The sequence below is a fragment of the Atractosteus spatula genome, chromosome 11, assembly GCF_055471065.1.
Source record: "Atractosteus spatula isolate fAtrSpa1 chromosome 11, fAtrSpa1.hap1, whole genome shotgun sequence".
Lineage (NCBI taxonomy): Eukaryota > Metazoa > Chordata > Actinopteri > Semionotiformes > Lepisosteidae > Atractosteus > Atractosteus spatula.
In genome coordinates this window covers 29,013,588-29,029,814 of record NC_142716.1, presented here as the reverse complement: position 1 = coordinate 29,029,814, position 16,227 = coordinate 29,013,588, and the positions used below count along the sequence as shown (strand labels likewise).

Sequence of the window (16,227 nt, the reverse complement as noted above, 5' to 3'; positions counted from 1 at the left end):
ATTAGATATTTAATCAGAGGATCTCATCCAGTCATGTTCTTGAAAGAAGTCAGGGTATCAGTTTTGACAACAAATGCCATTTGTAGACTCCCACAGACCTTTGTTCAAGGAAGTAAATAGTTTTCAGTCTAAAATTAATTTCACTTTAAAAACATGTACTGGAGCTTTCAATATATTTTCACTGTTTTCCGGTCTGTTTTCCATCCATTCATTTTCTAACCTCTTCATCCAATTCAGGGTCACAGGGCAGCCGGAGCCTTATCCTGGCAAGCAATGAGCACAGGGGGAGATACACCCTGAACAGGACACACACACATTTTCACACCAGGGCCTGTTTTCCAGGAAGCCCATTAACCTGCCAGAGAACATACAAACTTCATGCAGATAGCACCCCTGGTCTAGAACTGCCAGGTCCAGCATGCTAGCCCCTACACCACCCATAAGGTCAATTTCCCCCTTGAAATTCCTATTAACACAGTTTCTAAACTGCTACAAATTAAGCAGTTCTCAAAAAAAGCCATTGCTTCTCATGAGCATACATTGGTCCATTGGAAATGAGATACGGCCATCTAGAACACATTTCTATTCTTTCCCAAGATAAAATTGTATTTCCGCTCCACTCAGCTCTGTTAGTATTTACAGTATCTCAAAACAGACACTGCAGTTATATACTTCACTCCTCTGTGTATCGTAACTAAATGCCTTAGGCCACACATTGGTTGTGTAGTGTTACAGCAATGGTTTAAATAAGTTATATCCATGTGCTTCATCATTACATTATCCACAATTTTGTAAAAGAGGTTAAATTAAGCCATTTTATACTATTTAAATGCAAACTGGTGACGGCCTGCAGTACGAACACGGGTCCCACCGCTGCCTACCTGGTTGAAAGAAATCTCTCTTTGTCCACACAGAAAGTGAGCCTGGAGTTTTACATCGACATCCACGCTCACTCCACCATGATGAATGGCTTCATGTACGGCAATGTGTTTGAAGAAGAGGAGCGCGTCCAGAGGCAGGCTGTCTTCCCCCGGCTGCTGTGCCACAACGCGCCCGACTTCTCATTTGTGAGTACGCCTCAAGAGATCAGGGTGTCATCAAAAGCCACTGAAACAAAAGCCCCGTCCCAGGTCAAGCAGAACATGTCTGCTGCCCTACAGCCCATTCAGCAGCCAAAACGCATCACCAGTGAAAAGCAATCAGCATCACTACACATAGCATAGCTTCAAGGACCTGGCTGCCTGCCTGCTGCACTACAGTATATCCAAAAAGGATTATTATTTCATCATATGTTCTTTTATCTTAAGTTACACACACCTTTATAAAAGTTTTTTTAAAAATGTCTAAATCATTTCCCAGAGTTCCAGTTCAACACAATATGAATCTGGGAAACTCAAGTGTTTTCTAAATTACTGTTTGCCTTTGTTACAGCTGCACATATTCTATCATCCAAGATGACAGAGAACAAAATAATGTGGAGCCAAACCTTGACATGACTTAAACAGCACAAAAAAAGGGCAAACAGATGACAGGAAAAAGAAGAAAAAATAGATATAATTTTACTTATACAGTATATTAGAAAAAAAATGGTTTGTCTTGTTATTTTATTGTTTTTTGTAAGGGCAAAACATTTCTGTAAGTCTTTTACCAAAATCAATCAAAAAGCAATAAAAATAACTGGCATAAAGGAAACTACAGTATGTTTCTCTTTTGACAGTTGTTTTATTATGATAACACTGTACAGTAGAATAAAACACAGTGAAAGAGTGGTGAGACCTTGTGATCACAGTGACCTTGAAGAACAGAGGACCGACAGTAGACAGCAGACAGGAACCAGTGCCAAGTTCATTGTGTAGCTGCAATGGAAAATTAAATCATTTACAGCTGGTGTTAGTGATACAGATAAAATTCTTTTTTAATATCAGTGTTCATGAAGCAGAATAAAGCTCGTCTATTTCATTATTTTTTTTCCAAAAGTATTAAACATATGTACTGTATTACAGGACATTTCAGCATATTACATATGAAGAAAAATATTTGGACTCATGTCATGTATGGAATAAATATACTTCTTATGCAGGGCTAAACTGTTAGACATATTATATACAAAGTGGAATTAGAAGTCATTTTACAAGGTTCTGATTTCTAGGGTTATGAAACAGATAATTAATATTACTATATACTATAGGGTCATAGAGGCCATTGATTACTTTTAAAAATACTTTAAGTAAATGTTTTTCACAAAAATGTATAAAAAATATAGTAAAATAGTATCTAACATTTTTATATATGATATACACTATACAGTACAAATATACTCCAGTCACACGTAGACATTTAAGATGGATATTGTGTACTGAAATGTTAAACATTTATTAATAGTTTTTAAAAGCAAGTCAATCTATGCAGTAGCTATTGTTTTAATACCCTCAATATCTGGAATTTACATTTCATTGTACCTCTCTACTGTGTTGGACAGCTCCTTCTTGATTTGTTGGTCTTGAATATTTCTTTTGTTTTTAATTTCGAGGCGAAAGAAATGCGAAACGTGAGCACAGTCGGAATATCTACACTGGCTACTTTTCAGAGGCTCACTGTGGTGGAAACGCTTAAAGTGAGAGGAGATTAGTGCAGCCATCTCCAGTTATTAACATGTGTCTTTCATCAGAATGTATCCGCATTGCCTGTCATCCCAGCCTTCTCCTCTGAGCTCTGCTGAGTGTTCCGCTCTGCTGGTTGTGACTCACGCGCTGGTTGGTTGTGTGACTCAGGGAGAGGAGAAGCAGTCAGAGGAGTTGGCGCTTTGTGTATTCAGCGCAGGGGAGCTTCGTGACACTGGCGAATCTGTCTCTGCTTCCTCTCCGCTCCCCTGTCCCGATCCCCCCCACCAGGACCCGGGGCCTGCCAGATAGAATGGGTGTGTTCTGCAGCTCCCGGTCTCCGTCTCTCCCGCCTGTTGACAGACCGGCGAAGGGCCTGGCCCCGTGATCCATCTTCGGCAAATGCATTCCAGAGACGACTTGTTTGTCTCGCTGATCCGCATTAGCAAGATTGGATTAATCGTAATGCTTGTGAGACAGCCGCTTGAGCACATCGAGAAACTCTTTAGCCTTGGAATGGTGGAGTTTGACCTTCGTGTCAGCTCCTAGGCATGCCATTCATTAACAGCGCCTTTCGCTCATGAGGCGGGGAGTGCATCTATTGCTCTCTGAGGCCCTGGCCATTATTCCCGTCCTCCAGGCACAAGAAAAACAGCCTTGAGTAGGCTTTCAGTCTTCGAACCAGAGACGCAGAAAGGAAAGGTTAGCGTGAGTGTCAAAAACTAAAACCAAAATACACTCTAGGGACTGCGACGGTGTTTTTAAACAGGCAGGTGAAACAACCTCCTTGTTCTTAAAAATGGCACTCTTTCTGAATATGTCTTGCTTATACTGCGTTGACCTTCACTGCTGGGCAAATATGACATTTTACATCACATTTAGACAAATAAATGATCAAATACGTTATGCGTTCAAAAGTCTTTGAGACACTTTGCCACTATAGTGCATATGTTTCAGAATATCTGTTTTCGGCACAAACGTGTGACTTTTTCTTTTTTTTTGTGGGAAAAATTACAGATCAGTTGAAGCTGACTTACTTTTATCAGCAATACAAACAAAAGAAATCTTTCAAAGCCACTTTGAAGAGCAAAACTGTTGCATTGATGTCCTGAGGGTGAAAAAAAACCCTGACTCATCCTCAGCTGATTGAAGTGCTTGTGTTTGACAGGAGCAGTTTGATTCAGCAGACACATCTGGCTCTCAGCAATACCTTGCTAACCCTAAAGTGACAATCTCAACATTATACAATAATGACTAAAACTATTGTATTATCTCTACACCTGCATCAGGTAAAAGGAAATTATCTGACAACTAATGTACATTTCAATATCTTTTAAATGCAATGCATCTGTCTAGAGGCCATTGAGTCGTAGTTGTGTTGGATTGGTGTTAATGTAATCACAGTGTGGATATACAGTGATGATAGAGTTAAATGGTTGAAAGCAAAATGTCAGTATTGTATAATTTGGCAAAATGGAGTAGAAACATTTGCAACAATATACCAATTTACAACATGTTCTTTTCAGCTGCTGCAGTTTTGTATAGCATTAATTTCCGTCTCAAAATTTCCAATGATCATTTTTCTCATTTAAAGTGGAAAGTCCCTCTGCCCTCTTCTTTATGCCCTGTACTTTTAACATTGTCGAGGGACTAGGCACTGCACGCAACTCCCTGTGACAGCCTGCCGTGACAGTTCAAAAGGAGAGATTAATGAAGGAACATAAAATCAATCTGTAAGTGTCCGCTGCATTTTATAGGAGACAGGAGAGCCTTGGTGTGCAAGAAGTGCCTGAGTACAAGAGGAAAACATGCCTAGAGACAGTGGTAGACTTTTAGGAGACACTTTTATCTGAGACAACGATCGGCGAACAATGCATTAACAGCTACTGTTGCAGAATAGTTTACAACACAACCTCAGTTTTATCATCTGATGGGTGGAGCACAAGGAGGTTCAGTAATATGCTTGACATGACACTTGTCAGCGTACCTGTCAGTGAGGCAAGTGCAGAGCTTGGGCCTGGAATGGGAGTTAAGTCCTTTCACAATTGGACTCCTCAGCTCCTGCGGTGTTGGAAATGCTGTTTTGACTTACGCAGGCATTAGCAGTTGAAAAGCAACCGACGATCTTGAAAAGTAACAACCGGCATTAAATTCAGATGTCAAAATATTTGTCTGGCTCATAGGCCTTTTCCATTCAGAAAAAGGTTAGACAAATAAATAGAAGATGAAATTAATAATCAGTTCACTGTTTTTGCTTTTAGTTCATCAGTCCAGATATGACAAGTTAACGGGGTCTTCTCACAAGCCATTCTATTGTTTTGTATTGTAACGTGTATCATTTTACCCTGATCAATTACATGTGTTGGGCTTCATATTTCCACAGTCCAGCACTTCCTTTAACCGAGATGTGGTAAAGGCAGGAACAGGCCGGCGTTTCCTGGGTGGCCTTCTTGACGACACGTCTTACTGCTACACTCTGGAGGTGTCCTTCTACAGCTTTGTGGTGGCTGGGAGCACTGTGCCCGTTCCCTACACTGAAGATGCCTGTATCCTTTCACTCAAATTTCTTACTTGTTTACCACTTAACCACTTTCTTAGGCCTTACAATATAGAGCTAAAAATGCCTGCTGTATTTTGTAGGAAGTGGAAAACCTGGATGTTTTGGAAATAACTTAAGGAGTAGGGAATGACAAGTAGGGAAACTATTAAGATTGCTGTATCTGTTGCATAAACAGATAGATACTGTAGTAGTATACAGTATATAGTGCAAGTGGTTTGGAATAACTGATAAAATCCACAAAACTGTGTTTTTTTATGGGCTAGAACAAAGAAGACCAGTTGCCCATTCTAAATGTGACTCTGCCACTGGAATTTTATTCTGCTGGCATGTTGTTCTTGTCTAAAACCTACAGTACATATCCTGTCTTGCTAGAGGAAAATTGAGCCGCCTATAATTTAACATGCTCAGTCATACATTCTTTACAGAACTTAAATTGTTTGGGAGGTAGTGGACACCTTCCTTATATTCTATGTCATCGGGTAAAATGATTACTACTTAGAAGTATTTTTGATTGTTTTTAGTAAATTACAATTGATTTGGGCAGACTTGCTTTTTCTGAAAGTCGGTCATTCCATTTGATTTTTAATATGTTAGATGTAGTTTTTACATTATTTCAAATACAGAAAGATACTATTTTTGCTTCGTTTAAGAGTTTTCCTTCCAATTGCAGAATGTTTCATGATGGGCCTCTACAAAATGGGAAAAAAAAGTTTGTTGTGAAGTAAATGTGAGTTTCTTCTGTAAGGCTGATGAATTGCTAAGAAGCTATTTGTAGATTACCTCTTCAGGAAGATTTTTTGCAATATGTAATTTATTTTTTTTTAATCTGGACGTCTGATTGATCACTGCATTGATACTGACATTTCATCCTTCAAGCACTCAGTCATAAAGGAGAAGAATACTGACAGGCGCCTATTGTGCTGTGTTTCTGTGAGTGAACTGCTGATACAAGAGGCTGAAGCAATAAATTCCATCAATATGTGATAAGGCTTGGTGCAGAAAAATAAAGAGATACAATGCTGGCTTGCAATTCACATAAGTTAAATAATTCCCCTTTGACCATGTAACTTTGGTTATAAGACTCATACATCCTAAAATCACTTATAAGTAGCCGCCCAAGTCCTTGGAGCTACAGTACACTACAGTATATAGCTTAACAATCACATACACAGTTCACTGATGAATATAGTTGATGGATACTGAATGTTTTGTTATCTTGGTAATTTCATTTTTATCTTGTAGCTATTATTATTTTCAAGCATAGACAGTGTTGAAAAAATTCAAAGACAAGCTACATTATCCATATTTAACAAATTGAACTTAACAGAATAGCTTTGCAATTGAAGCCAGTGTTAGTGGCTAGAGGAATCAATTGAACTTAAAACTGTGGTGGTTGTTGCCCAGCACTATGTTACTACCCCAGTCATATGCGCTACTTTCTTCTCCTATACTGCTACTGTATCCACAAAGTGATAGTTATGGACAAACCCAGTGTATAAATGTTAGTTTCCTTCATACAAGAATAGTAAATTTGCTGCCTTTCCAAAACGAAATTTGTGAGGTTAATACTCTAGGTCTATTTGCATTTTCAACCATTGTTGTCAAAGATCTCATGACCTCTTTCCCAGCCAAAAGCTTTGATGTAAAGAGTTAAACTCAGCTAGTCACTTGGACTGTATCCATGTGCCCTGGTTAGCAGGCATGTTTGATTTTTTATGTTTACTCCAGTCAAATCTTATTGAGCTGCAATAGTCCAATACACAGTCTTTCATTCCAATGAAAATGAACTTGGTATGATGACAGAAAACATGATTTCTGCAACATTACCACCTTGGAGAATTCCAATATTTTCAAAGTTTGAGTTTTGCCATGTTATAGTTGGCGGATATATTATTACGCTTTCGAGTATTGTATCTCTGTTATGCATTGTAAGGCATTTTGGGTTGCTGGGTGAAATATTACTACAATAGTATTTGAGGGGGCTGTGCTTTATTTTATTGTAGGCTGCAAAAACTGTCATGTGTGAATTGAATTTCTTCCAGAGTCAATTTTCAATAGTTTTGAGTGAAACCAGGATAGATTGAATTGGTATTCTCTAGAGTAAGATACCTTTGACAATGTAAGTATGTTTTTTTTCTAAATAGATGCTACTGGAGACAAAACCATTGAATCAGAATGTCCTTCTCTCTACCATATACATGATGTATACAGTATTTCCAAAAATTACTTAGGTTGCTTTGATGAAACACCAGAAATACATGTTGGGTTCTGTTGTGGAACAACAATTAAACAATTTCAAGAGTAAATATCAAATAATCCTTTTAACAGAAGAGGTTCTGGTCAGCATGATTAAGATATATCCTCTTGCAACAGAAGACAAAGACTGTCAGAAACTTTAAAGACGATGCAGGGCTAGAGTTTCACAGCACTATATTTTGCAGTAGTTTTCCATTATTAAATGCTGAAACAATGAGTATTACAGAAATTTCTAGGCCTAACAGAGCAGCTGTGTCGAGTTGTGTACAGAGGGCAGTGTACAATGTGGCTATAAGTTGTAGATTCTAAATCAAACATTTCATCACAGCATTTTATTACACATTTCACCAAATATTCTGATTGAATGAATGAATGCATTTGTCTAATGTTTTACTGTTGACAGAATGTTGGAAGGTATCTAGAGCCAACAGATTCCTGTGCTTCCATTTTTGCTTTACTCTGATACCTTCTGTATTTTAATTTCTCCAACCTTGTACTTAGCTGATTGCTGAAATGAATGAGGTTTCATCTGGCAAAGGTAAATGCAGAGACAGAGACCGGATGGGCAGCAACTAAAATATTCTGTTTTTAAAAGTGAGATGCCCAGCAGATCACACAGCAGAAGTCTTCTTTCACTACTTCGACTGTTATTTGTAACAAACCCAGAAACTTAAAGACATAAATCTTTTTTAAGTGGTACTGTGATGTAATGTGTAGTGTAGACAGAACTTAGATAACAACTATCACTTCAGATGCATCTCCAAACTTAAAATAGTGCCTGACCCAATACATTAAAATGTCTGCAGTATGGTGTAAGGGATATCACTATAACAGGTTCATCATATACATGAGCTCTATGACCCTATTTACATGACTGCAGCCTCAGAGACTTGAGAGGCACCAACTGACTTGATATGAGTCACAGCAACACAGCAGAGAATGTTTCCTAGACTCAAAATATTGTCGCAAACTGTAAAGTTTGCTTTATAAAGCAACATATGTCCCTCTGATATGCTATAACATCTGTTGCTCCTGCAAGGAACCTCTGTTCTTGAAGAATACAACTTTCCTGTATTTTGTTTCCAAAGTGCATTTGTGGTATTTAAAAGTCACCCTGTCTCAGGAGGTCACAGTTAATTAGAGATCTATGCAGTATTCTTGCCTTGTAGGAGTTTTAGTGATTCATTTAAAAGAACAAACAAGACAAGCTGCATCTGTATACCTTTACGAAAAGCTGAAAAATCTGTAATGGCATTCAAAAATAAAGTAAAAAGATACATCTTCCTGATGATATTTGTGGATTTGACCTTTTGTAGGTGGAAGAGGGCAGAGGGCAGGAAGACATTTAAATTCAGGGCAATATGTGAAGCTTAAACTAGTTTCAGAGTTAAGCGTTTCCTTTTTTCCCCTCAGAAAATACAGATGATTTGATGAAAGTGCTTGTAGTGTTTTTCAGGATGGAAAAGAAAAACGAAAAACCAAAACCTTAGGGATATTGTTCACACTTTCCGTGGCTGGTTAAAGTAGGGTGCAAGTCATTGAACAGTGACTGCTGACAAAACTCCCGCTGGAAAGAGTTTTTGCTCTAATAAGAAACATAAAGCCCAAGTGCCCTCTAGTGCTGGTAAGTGACCAACACCTGCTCTCTTCTTGTTGTGCTGCTGCAGTTCGATCTGTGTGAGCAGGGGCCCTGTGTGGTCCTGGCTTTGTTCTGTCACAGAGCCAGGTCCCATCAGCTCATATTTACAACGCTGTGTTTTTGCTTTTTATTGAAAGGTCTGTAAAAAGCCTCCAACTGGAGCTGTAACTTTTCATTATGCCCCTGTACCACATAAAGCTTAGTGTTTTACCCAGTGCTCCACTGAACTGTCAACTCCAAGGCGATTTGTAATAAGGAACCCATCCACAAAGAATTGCTGCGCAGGCAGGGGATTGTTTTTCGGCTAGGGCTGAGTGGGGCTGGAAAAAAAAGTTCTTCCGAGCATTACATGGACCGGGGTAAGACAAATCTTACCAGCTGGTGCTGTACCCCTCCCTGTAGCCTCTCATTTTTTTTCTTTTCCTGCTTATTACGCATAACAAAAAAGACAGCTGGACATTCCCATGTGTATTCTGGACAGATCAGAATTCAACATGTTCTTCACTTAGACTTTATCAAGATGGTTCAAGTTAAGGTATGTGTGAATCAGGGAGAGGAGGCTAACGACAGCCATGCTGGCCTGCAGGTCTTGGCTTGTGCAAATAACACAAAACTGAACCCTGGTTTCCTGTAGTTCCTTCATTTTACTGTCACTGTGCTACTGTAAACTTTATAGAGCAGGTTCAGAATAAGAATGCCCTCGTTCATGTCAATTATTTCTGATTTTGTAGAAACCGTAGCAGTAGCAGAAGAAGTAGCAACATTTTTTAAATGATAATGTTAACACCAAAACAATGCTCACCAATCCAATGAATAACTGCAGGAAAAGCAAGGGGATAGCTTACGAAGCTTTGGTGTTGATTACACAAATGAAGGTTATGAAACTAAAGTCCTTGTAGCCTAGCACATTAATGACTCCTTGGAGAGAAAGAAAACAAAGTGACACTGATCACTAATACCAGAGCCCGTTTAATTTTGTATTTCAGCCCTGCAGCTTGCAAACTAATACAAATGTATATATGGTTGTGCATTTATTTTTGCCTGCTCTTGAACAAGACATCCTGGCAATATTCTTTTAAATACGATGGAGTTGCATGCAATAATCCCAACTGCAGTATGTAAATTAATTGTGATTCATAATGATAAACAATAACTATACAGTATACCCAGAGGGCAATAAGTAAACCTTGCTAAATTCAGATCTAGTGAAGACAATGACTGCTAATTGCCTTTTAAAGGGAAGTATGTCTTTGTAAAACAAGTACTGACAATGCATAACACTACTCCTGAGACATTGTTGCTGAGGACACCGGGAAATGAGATAAAAAGGTTAAATTGTTAGTCCTGTTAGTTTGCAGGCAAGGCCTAAATTAAATCAAGACATCAACATATCTGGCATCGGCACATTACTAACACAGTACTCTGACAAAAACCTATCATCAGGTACTGACTTGGCACTTAATTCACAATTACAGAGTACATTACAAACCCAGTACTCTGACAAAAATCTGCCATCAGGTACTGACTTGATATTTCATTTGCAATTGGTGGGTGAGCAGAAGGTTGATTTTGTCCAGAACATTCAGCTACTCTACTAGAGTTAAATAGCTGTTAGAGCAACCTAACAAGTTTTTATGTAGAAGAAGAAGGTGGATTATCTAAGAAGAGACCAAGTGGATTTCTTTGTACAATCAAGTGAAGTAAAAAAGCTCCTTTGTTGAAAGGCTATGATGAGAAGAACAGAACTGTGTACTTGACATTGCCTTAGATCACATACAAAGTCTGCCAAAGTCTTTCCCATCAAATCAGGTATAGCTACCTATAGTAGATGAAGGAAGTCAGATGGAGGTTTTTCAATTAATTTTCAGCGCAGAGTGAGTCTTGTTTGCAGTGTACTAGGCATACATTAACTAAAAGTAAAAGTTAAACCTGGAAACACCTCTTAAGATGGTGTTTTAGTGTCACTTTCTCCAGAAGAAAAACACTCGATTAATTTACAAATATTGTAGACATGTCATCATGCCTTTGGCGTTGAACATAATGAATTTAGTATAATATATAATTTCCCAGTGAATTTATTATTGCTAATACTAAGAATACTGTGTATTTTGTTGAACATTTTGACGTTATTGTGCAGCTATACACATAAATGATTGAAATGATCAGGCCGTCCATTCTGGTTCTGGGTTACTGTTCATTTCCTTTAGACAGAAACTACTATTGAATTTAGCTCATGCACTTTGGTATTTATGATGTGTTATACATATAAGTCACTTACATTTCAATGTTAAACAAACTGAGGAAAAACAGAATAATGTTAGATTTTTTGGCTGAATGATAAGTTTTCGTTCAATTGGTCACACTTAGAAACAGGTTAATCTGAATGTTGCTGCACAAACGTTTAAAGAAGAAAAAAATCATTTTTATATCATTTAATGACCATATAATATAAGCCTACTGGGACTTCTACTACTTCTACTTCCAGAACATACACTAGACATTGAGTTTGCCTAAGTGAACAGATTTGTTTTCGAATATTGTAGCCAAATCTGTTCAATTAGAATGATCTTGGATGGTTACCCAGTTAAAATATATTATTATGACTCTCCGAATTAAACTGTGACCCATATACGGTAACTGAATTGTCACACTCTGATTATCACTTAATTTGGATTCATGTGTTACCAATCTTCCCATAGGTCCATGCAAAGTGCTAATCATTCTGTGAATCAAGGGTACCTTCCACACATTAATTCCAATATCAAGGGTAAGTGGCTCTGAACCTGAGGTCTGAACCTTAGGCTTTACTGTATTTTGGGAAAAGTGGCATTTCCAGCTATAATTATAAATCTACAGGTTTTTGGATGTAAAAGTAATTCTGGTTACATAGTACCTGAAGAGATTTTTTTATGTACAGTTACAGATTTTATTTTAGTCTATCTGATTTGGTGAGGCTTAACCATGGCTACCTGATCTCTGTGGTTAGCGTTACTTGACTTTTTACGTTGATGTTTTACGTTTGGCACCATTAATCACTGCCAGTCATGAATCAGATGTGGTCTTGAATCATACTGTAGGTGCTGGTCCAATATCAAATCAATGGATCTTAGGTCTCTGTATTACCAAATAAAAATATAACGTCCATCTGATGCTGCGATCCCATCTTCCCACACAAGAAATATTGGCATTGTACCAACCCTGGCACAACAAAGTTGAAGTTATCTCAATGGTGCCGATGAATGGATGTCGGTTTTAGCCCACACGTGATTAAGAAAAAGAATGTGTCAATGTTAAAATACAAGGTTAAAAAAGGATACAATACAAAGTACCATGGAATACGACTCTGGGTAGTTTCTCTCTGTGTGTAAGGTGTCAAACAAAAAGGAAGATCAGTGGAGTGTCATATTACTCAAAATAGCACAATACTTGAATAGTTATTTATGCAGCATGAAAGACTGGGTGTCGTCCCACTTCGTGGCTTGTGCTTCTAGGGTGGGCTGTGACACTTAGCAGAAATATGCAGCTTTCCAATAATGGATGGATGAATTAATGTGCTCTAAGCCTAGCGCGCCAGAGTTGGGGGGGTTAGGGAGGGGGAGAGGGTGCTCTGAGGGGCTCTGATCACACCCATGTTGCAGGGGACTGAACCATAGCGAAGAGAGAGACGTAGCTCCCGCTGAAGGTCACATGAAAGCACGTCCCGGGGCTAAGGCAGGCAGTTAAATTTAGCGTTAGATATGAGCTCCTGGAGAGAAATGTCAGGCTGCCAAAGGAAAGGTGACATGGATTTCTTGTAACACAGAGATTGGGGTCAGAGAGGTCTAAGGAGCCCGCGATGTCTCTTTTTACGGTTGAGTTGGCTGTGCCAACGAGCGTACAAAATCTAAACACAGACCTTTACGTTGCTGCTTGTTTTTCGAAAAAAATTAATAAGTAAATACAAATTTACTAAATAATTTCTCTTGTGTGAAACCCTCCCTCCACACCGTTATAACCAAAATTCAATCCCTAACCTTTTCCAGCTTCACAGTGTTTGATCACTGGGTTCGGGACGGTGTTGCTGAGGGCAGGGACCTGCGTTGTTTGAAAATCTCATTATAATGGAAGTGCAGGCAGTGAATCTGCTGTAGAACGGTAAAGGGAATATTACTCTGAAGCTTAATGATTTATAACTACATTTAGTTTTCACAAAATGGGAGGAATCTGTGAAGCGTGAGTCTGGTAATCAGGGCTTTTACATTACAGCTTTTTGTTCTAAAACAGTATTGTGTCACCAAGATACCTGAGAAGCAGTATAGCATCCCTGTATTTGGAAATTATACTGAAGCCATAAATGCTTTTTGGGCATACAATGTTCCACTTTACTTTATTTGTGTGCTTTGGTGTTTGCTGATATAACAGCAGGACTCATTAAAAAATACTTAGTCGTGTTTGATGAAGACATTTTGTACACACACTCGGAACAGGTGCTGAATAGTCTGGTTCCAAATACTCATGCTGCCCTGAAGAAACCAGCTGTCTGGTTTCCTTTGTCTCTGTCCATCCTTGACCATTGCTGTCAAAAAGGAATCCAGAACTTACTGTGATTTTGCAAAGTGGACTAATCTCTTTAGAATGAGCTCCCCTGGGATCATTAGGTCTGTAAGAAGGCAGGCAATAAATTTTCCTTATTATGTGATGAGATCTGCGTAACTAAAAGACCTAGAACTTGTCTGCTCTCAGTACCTCAACCTGGGGCCCTACAGGTGTAGTACATAAATTACCTTCACCAGGATAAGATGAGAAGCACATCCTGATGAAAGTGGCATCATGCCTTCATACAAAAAAGGTTCTTGCAAACTAAGCTGTAACAAGGTAAATTGCTCAGTTGCAGAATAACGTTTAAGAAGCTGAGACAGACGAACACTAATGCTTTAAGCACAGAATCTTCCAAACAGACTATTTGATCTGTCTGTCTAGAGGGACCAAATGGCCTCTCCATGTTTGTAACCTTGCTTATGTTCTTTTTTGTGCTTCTGTGTTTAAATCTTAAGTGTATTCCTAGTTTTCAAGCTGAACACTGGACAGCTCATTTGTTTTCGTCACATAATATCACATAAGTTTAATCATTTGACACATTAAATCTCATTTGATTATGCTACAGTATGTGCTCTTCTTAATTCTTTAGTATGAATCTGCGTTTACATTTCAAGCACATGTAATTGAAAGCATAATGCACCTTTTTTAGCAGGGGTTAAAAATATAACAATGTGCCTGATGGCTACTTTGAGTAATTGCCAGTTTTTAGTTGAAATCCTTCATTTGTCTGAAAAGGAGTGGTCCTACTTTAGGCAAAGCACTGATTATACAGTATGCTGGTGCCTTCACCTCTTGTACTTGTAGCTAAAGGAGGATTTGATCACAGGCATCATCAAATAAAGGGCTTAAGGAACTGTTGAATCAACCACGGCTCCACACTTAGCAACAGGTTGCATGGCAGCTGATTTGGTTTACACGGTTGATCATGAGTTCTGAAGTGGCCCCGTGTGACACCAGTGACTGGCAATTGTGGCTGCACAGCTCTGCCACCTGCCACCTGCCAAGGTGGAGCACATCCCCCTCAGCCATCGTTAACCTTCAGCTCCCTCTGCCTTGCCACTAACGCCCTAGAACACAGCCCTCATTAAGCTATAAATATTGTGGAGCAGAGGTGCCGCAAAGTGGAAAAAAAGAAAAGAGCAGAAAGAAAGAACTGTGAACGTCAGCGTTTTTGCGCTTAAATAAATCATCGTTGACCCGGCACGTATTTCAGGGCACCGAAACGAGGTGGAATAGCTTAGATTTTCCCCAGGCTACCAATCAAAAGACCTTTTATTCTATCCGGCAGCCAGGCTTGGGAGGGGGAGGCTCATCTGTCAGGATAGTACTGCTGGTTTTCTGGGCTCACTGGGATTTCAAGGGGCCCACAGTTTTGGACAACAAGACTGACAACTCCCGCAGATGAAGTTGTATTTGCAGCCAAGCTATAGGGCTGCTTTTTGGTTCTCTGATGCCCAAACTAGAATTTATATACAGTATAAATCAGTCTGTCTAATGCATACTTAATATCCATCATTTAGGAATTCTGTGATGTGATTGTTTTTAATGTCTTCTAAATAACCCTGTCATTTCAGTGATGCTCAGTGCTTTTTATTCTAAAAGACTGTGAAAACACTGTATATCTAAAGCAATTCCTCTTGTCTCTTCTTCAGCAGTTACAGTTTTGCTCAGTGTTAAATGGTTCTCAGAGTCTTTCTCAATAAACGCTTAAAAGGAAGGCATTTCTTTAGTATTTATATTTTTTACTACCTGTCTGTTTCCCACTTGTTGAAGGACCCATTTCTCTTAACATACTTGAATCTATCTTCTGTAATCAACCCCTGGTGTTAAACTAAAAGCACACACAGCCACTCACTCTGAGCACTCAAAAGGCTCTGTTTGCTCGCACGTTTGCGTAAGTCCTGCCACCGAACATCACAGCTTCAGTCCGTTTCATTAATAACAGTCCTCAGAGATCACCTGGTAAGAGCCAGCACTTAGAGCTTTTGCGGAGCTCTGGGCTACAGATGATTTTATAAAACAGGCTCCAATGGGAAGCTTCTTCCTGCCACTTTAGCTGTACTGTCAGGGAATTCAATTAGAAAAATCCCCCTGGGACTCCTTTTGGAATCTGAAATAAGGAACTCCTAAAGAGTTACATTATTTTTCCCCTTTGGTGTCACATATTTAATTTAATTGATAAATCTGTGCCTATACGGAGAATTGTGTTCTATATAGTAAGCCCGTTCTGGAGATTTTCTGCAGGTTTAGTTTCAGTGATTCAGTTTTTCTTTCAGCTGCTGAAACGTCTGAATTAAATCAGTACACCACTCTTAGCTGTAAGACAAAAGTGGGAATCATCGCCACTAGAATGGAAGCTGTTTTGAGATGCTTTTCTAAGTCTGGTTTAACATTCTGTGAAGATAATGGCTTAAATTGCTTGTCTTGTCATACACTGTATAATCTCTTTTTCTTATGTTCTTAGTTCCAGCCCATTCACAGCTTGAATGGAATAGTTTCAAACATTCAAGCTAGGTGAGATAGTTCAGCACTATAAAAATGTCTTATAAGGAGAGTTTTTGGTTGGTTCCATGCATAGCTATAGTTTATAACCT

At 38.9% G+C, this 16,227-nt stretch overlaps 1 protein-coding gene across 1 annotated transcript in view; it reads left to right on the top strand.

Moving 5' to 3' along the window:
* Positions 1–889: 889 nt before the first annotated feature.
* Positions 890–16,227, top strand: part of agbl4 (AGBL carboxypeptidase 4) — a 32,265-nt gene continuing 16,927 nt past the window's right edge. The window contains exons 1-2 of the mRNA XM_088928025.1: positions 890–1,067; positions 4,984–5,146. Of these exons, the coding sequence (XP_088784151.1) occupies positions 960–1,067; positions 4,984–5,146 (271 nt within the window). The 5' untranslated portion in view covers positions 890–959. The remainder of the gene's footprint in view (positions 1,068–4,983; positions 5,147–16,227) is intronic.